Source organism: Penaeus japonicus, unplaced genomic scaffold, assembly GCF_977035675.1.
Source record: "Penaeus japonicus unplaced genomic scaffold, GWHDUDI00000001_assembly GWHDUDI00000024, whole genome shotgun sequence".
Classification (NCBI taxonomy): domain Eukaryota; kingdom Metazoa; phylum Arthropoda; class Malacostraca; order Decapoda; family Penaeidae; genus Penaeus; species Penaeus japonicus.
The window spans coordinates 8,472,644-8,477,643 of NW_028234426.1; the positions used below are offsets into that span (position 1 = coordinate 8,472,644).

A 5,000-nucleotide genomic window follows, 5' to 3' on the forward strand; every position below is an offset into this window, starting at 1 on the left:
ATGATTGTGATAATGATAATGATTGTGATAATGATAATAATTGTGATAATGATAATGATTGTGATAATGATAATGATTGTGATAATGATAATGATAATGATAGTGATAATGATAATGATAATGAAGATGATAATGATAACGATAACGATAATAAGAATGATAATGGTGATAACAATGATAAATAATTACCAAATGTTTCACTATACAAAAGAAAAATCAACACTATACTTTATTTTATGAGATTTTATAAACTAACCTTATCCGAACCCTTTCCTTGTGTCAGTCGGCGGGGCACCAAGTGGAGGTGACGGTAACTACTGGGTCCTGGACACCGATTACACCAGCTATGCCGTCGTTTGGTCGTGTGCCTTCGATGTCAAGGTGGCCAATGGACGTGAGTATTGTTTTTTTCCTGTGTTTACTTTTTTTTAACGGTTGGCCTCCCTGTGTGTCTGGGTTTTTCTTTCTCTTTCTGTTTTTTGTCTTTCTTTGTTTCTCTTTGTGGTTTTGTCTTTCTCTGTTTCTCTTTGTGTTTTTTGTCTTTCTCTATTTCTCTTTGTGTTTTTGTCTTTCTTTGTTTCTCTTTCTGTTTTTATCTTTCTCTGTTTCTCTCTGTGTTTTTGTCTTTCTTTGTTTCTCTTTTTGTTTTTATATTTCTCTGTTTCTCTTTGTGTTTTTGTCTTTCTCTGTTTCTCTTTGTTTTTGTCTGTTTTTTTTCTTTTTCTGTTTCTCTTTCTGTTTTTGTCTTTCTCTCTTACTCTTTATGCTTCTCTCTCTCTCTCTCTCTCTCTCTCTCTCTCTCTCTCTCTCTCTCTCTCTCTCTCTCTCTCTCTCTCTCTCTCTCTCTCTCTCTCTCTCTCTCTCTCTCTCTCTCCACCCCTCCTGTCTTTCTACAGTGAACCACCAAATGATCATAAAATATCATCCACAGGCCAAAATTAGCGAGATATACTAGATAATTTACTAAAAAAGACAAATAAAGATTACCCATAGACAGCTCCAATATTTGCTACATTAAAATAACTCACCGAAATAATTCATCTAAAAGTAGTAGTAAGTAGTAGTAGTAGTAGTGTCAGCAGCAGTAGCAGTAATTGATGTATATCTCAATTAACCTCAAATCCCACAGAGTTCCTTTGGATTCTCATGCGTGACCAGAACCCCGATCCCCAGCGCCTCAACTACGTCAGGAGCCTCATTCATAACCGTGGACTCGATCTCACAAGACTACAGAGAACCGACCAGACCAACTGCTCTTAGAGAACCTAGAACCCACGACCTGGCGATGTAGCTTACAGGGTCAGGTCACATATCACTTTAGCACGTTGACGTTACTGGACCATGTTGAAGAGGCATTTAAATGTTGGATGTTTGTAGTTTAGTCTTGTTGCTATCTTTTTTTTCGTTTGAAGAGCGTTCTTTGCAAATAAAGTTTATTTATATGACTAATTGTATTTGATTTTTCATTGAAGGAGGAGACTGAAGAATTGAGTATTAGAGGGAAAAAAACACATTTCTACTCCGTGTCCTTACATGATTAACGATGAATAAAAGAAAACATGTTTCACTAACTGAAGAAAAAAATCCCCCAAAGCGGTACAAAGACAGATGAATATGCTTGTCCTATGATGACTGACCATAAATCATATGCATTCACTAAACCAAATCCTAATCGGTATAATGTAGTATGTATATAGCGCTGCTCTTGAAGCAGACTAAAATCTGAACAGTTTTGATTAAAATGGTCAAACTCAAAATAAAATAAGACCATATTAATGAAATCACCGTATATGATTTAAATTAATTCCATAATGATTTCATGGAATAAAAATAATCAATATCGTTCCTGTGAGCTTTGTGGCTGGTGGGATAATTCAGCTATTTTGACCAGTATTTCTGACATTTTTAATTGAGTTTGGTTCGTATTTTCCAAACAAGGGGACACTTATTTTAGAGTCTAATGAATTCCAGAAAAAAAACAGAGAAAAGTAAGATGTGTTTGTCATGGCTACAGCTACTCAGATGAACCTTTATATAACGAATCTCGTGAATAGCAGAATCGATAAGGGGTCCAAAAGCGGCATATTTATCCATTTGCTCTCCATGTGTTTGAACATATGATTTCAGCTTCCGAATGACGAAAATGTGCTTTATTATACTTGTAATCATTTGTACTTGGGTGTGTTACCAGGATATGAGCACAGGGACCTGGCGCATGAAATTCTTAAAAACTAGCCCATGGAAGGAGATAAAAATGGCCACAACCCCTCGTGCCTCGCTCCACTTTTGACACCTCTGTAATTTCGTAATTGCGATAAGACAATAGATGTGATATATAAATATGTAGTTACTGGTTGATTAAGGATAATCCCACATTGATAGATTTTCCCACTATTTTCTACAGTTTACATAAGAAAATATCTAAATTCTTCCAATAAGTAGAATCAACAGCCTCAGAATTTAACTCGATAAGACTAAGTATTCTCATTTTTATCAAAATATTATAAATGAAATACTACTTATGTAAAAAAGGTAAGTATTAAAGATCTCCTGAGTATCTATCAATACTCACCTCCCCCAGATGCTCACTTGTCTTCATTGTTTACGATTTCGCTTGGGTCGAGGCGCGCGGCTCAAAAACTCCTCAAAATGGCACTAGATAAGGTCCTATGGTCAAGAGATATGGAGATATTCCTGATTGAGAGAGTGAAGGACAACTGCATCCTGTGGGACATACGAAATGAGTCGTATGCGAAAGGAAACTTAAAGAAAGCTGGATTTGACGCCGTAGCTCGATGCGTGATGGAGCAGTTCCCCGGAAAGGGACATATATCGGGCGGTATGTATTCTCTTATGTAGCTAATTAAGGGGGATTGTGAGTATGTCGTTTTGGAGACATATTGGGAAGTCATTTTGTGGTAAAGGAGAGGAAGTAGCGCGTCCCGAAGACAAATTAAAAAATCAAAACAAAAACCTATCGTGGGATTGCTTTCATTTTTATGCAATGTAATAGAATTAGGCATAGGAATGTATAATGGTGATAATGATCCTGTTAGGTAGGCAGGGCATTGGGGAAAACAAGGAAAATTTGGGACAAACATGAAAAGATATTATCATTCAATTACTGTAATAGTTTACAAATAATTTCTCACCCCCTATAGCCCTCTGGGGGTACTGAAGGAGCATGGATCAATGGCATATCTAAGCAATTAGAGTGGTTATTACATTCCTATAGTAATGTTCTTGGACCCTATAGTGCATATACTTCATTTGACAATAGACACAAAAGTCATTTATCATCCAATAATATATATTGGAAGATTATTGGTAAATTTACCTGTTGTTTGTCTATGCTAAAGTGTGAGTACAAATTACTGATAATACCATAGCTGTAGTTTTGCAGACTAAAACTATTATATCTGGACGACAAACATCAAATATAATTAATCAATACCAAATTCACTTGTGTTAAAACTGTGCACCATTCCTACAGAATTACCCTCATTTTCTAGTGAATTTCCATGATTTCCTTTACTTATATTGTTAACAGCATTGAGATAGTATCTTATAGAATGTCTATTAACCCTATGACGACGGTGCGTCACACCCTTGTGACACAGCTAAATTCTCAATGCCGGGGCGTCATGCTAATGTGACGTTTCCAATGCAATATTGCCATGGCCCGGCGTAGGGGTTTACGTATAGCACGTGCCCCATCGGGAAAGGGTTAAGAGCATCCCCATTTTGCTTTAAAAAATAGGAATTGGGTATTTCATTTTGTCATTACCTTTTTGAAAAACTCAATTTTGGATACCATAACCTTTCTAAGACAGGCCACTTCTTAAAGCGTTTAGACTGCGCTGGGTGTATTAAGATGCCTTTGTATTCTGTTATTTTCTAGACTTATGGTGTGATATACGAGGATGTATTATATATTAGCAAAATAATATTAATTAGGATGTAGTATGATAGGCATCATACCTGAAGGAATAACTAAATTTAGAGTAACTTAAAGACTAGATTAAGAGTAACATATATAGTTACTTACCCTGTTTTTTCTAGTATATATTCTTCATATAAACAAGATTATTATATAAATCTTGCCAATGTTTTTGAAGAGAGATATTGAGTATATTAATTAGAAAAGTCATAAATAATTATATAAAGCTGGTTATAAATGAGCCTAGAAAAGACCAATATCATTATATCATATTACCAACTGACACTATTTGCTAATCCAATACTATTTTTCCTGGCGTTGCTTTTAATCTTCTGGTACTATTTCAGAGCATGTACAGGTGAAATTTCGGTATTTTAAAAATTACTTCCAAAGAGAGCTGAGGAGACGAAAGGAAAACCCTTGCGGCTCCGGGCAAACTGAATGCTTGAAGTGGGATCTGTTCGAGTCTCTCCGTTTCCTTCCTGAAGATCCACTGATTGTTGTGAAAACAGAGCCCAGTGTGGAAGTGATTGACCTTGATGCAGTAAGTATTTGTTTTGACACAGTTACTCACAATTTAGAAATGATCAGTTATGAATTAATTTTTGCAGAATTTTCAATTTTCAGTATTGACCAATAAACACTGTCCTTAAAATATGTATTTATGATCTACAGGAAGAAGTAATAGTGGACCCTGGTCACTCAACAGTGGTTAATAATGCATCAATAGACATCATTAGTGATTCTTCATCAAGTTCAACAGATGAGGAATCCCATAATTTCTACAAAGATCCAACCAAGGAAATTGCTATAGCAAAATACTCCAATTCAAAGAACCCATTTTCCATATTGACTCCTACTCTTAAAAGGAAAAGGAAACTATTTGAACCTGAAACTCTCCAGGTTGCTGTAGAACACCGGACCAGCAAAGTGAGAAGTAATAATGATATATACACACATGCAGGTCAGCTATACACGGAAATGCTCCAACAAATGCGCTTGAAGGATTCTCTTGAAGTGATAGCTGTGACGCAACAACTATGCAGTGCTAAAATTATGA

At 35.8% G+C, this 5,000-nt stretch overlaps 2 protein-coding genes across 3 annotated transcripts in view; both read left to right on the top strand.

The window, feature by feature from the left end:
• The window catches only part of LOC122257433 (apolipoprotein D), a 12,233-nt gene extending 10,788 nt beyond the window's left edge, over positions 1 to 1,445 (top strand). For both annotated transcript variants that reach the window (XM_086550643.1, XM_086550642.1), the window contains exons 5-6: positions 284 to 394; positions 1,130 to 1,445. In XM_086550643.1, coding sequence (XP_086406769.1) covers positions 284 to 394; positions 1,130 to 1,260 — 242 coding nt within the window. In that variant the 3' untranslated portion in view covers positions 1,261 to 1,445. The remainder of the gene's footprint in view (positions 1 to 283; positions 395 to 1,129) is intronic.
• A 1,131-nt stretch (positions 1,446 to 2,576) lies between these two features.
• LOC122257436 (uncharacterized) overlaps positions 2,577 to 5,000 on the top strand; it is a 3,162-nt gene continuing 738 nt past the window's right edge. Inside the window, exons 1-3 of the mRNA XM_043022719.2 lie at positions 2,577 to 2,839; positions 4,288 to 4,484; positions 4,616 to 5,000. The exon at positions 4,616 to 5,000 is cut by the window's right edge and continues 738 nt beyond it. Of these exons, the coding sequence (XP_042878653.1) occupies positions 2,650 to 2,839; positions 4,288 to 4,484; positions 4,616 to 5,000 (772 nt within the window). The 5' untranslated portion in view covers positions 2,577 to 2,649. The remainder of the gene's footprint in view (positions 2,840 to 4,287; positions 4,485 to 4,615) is intronic.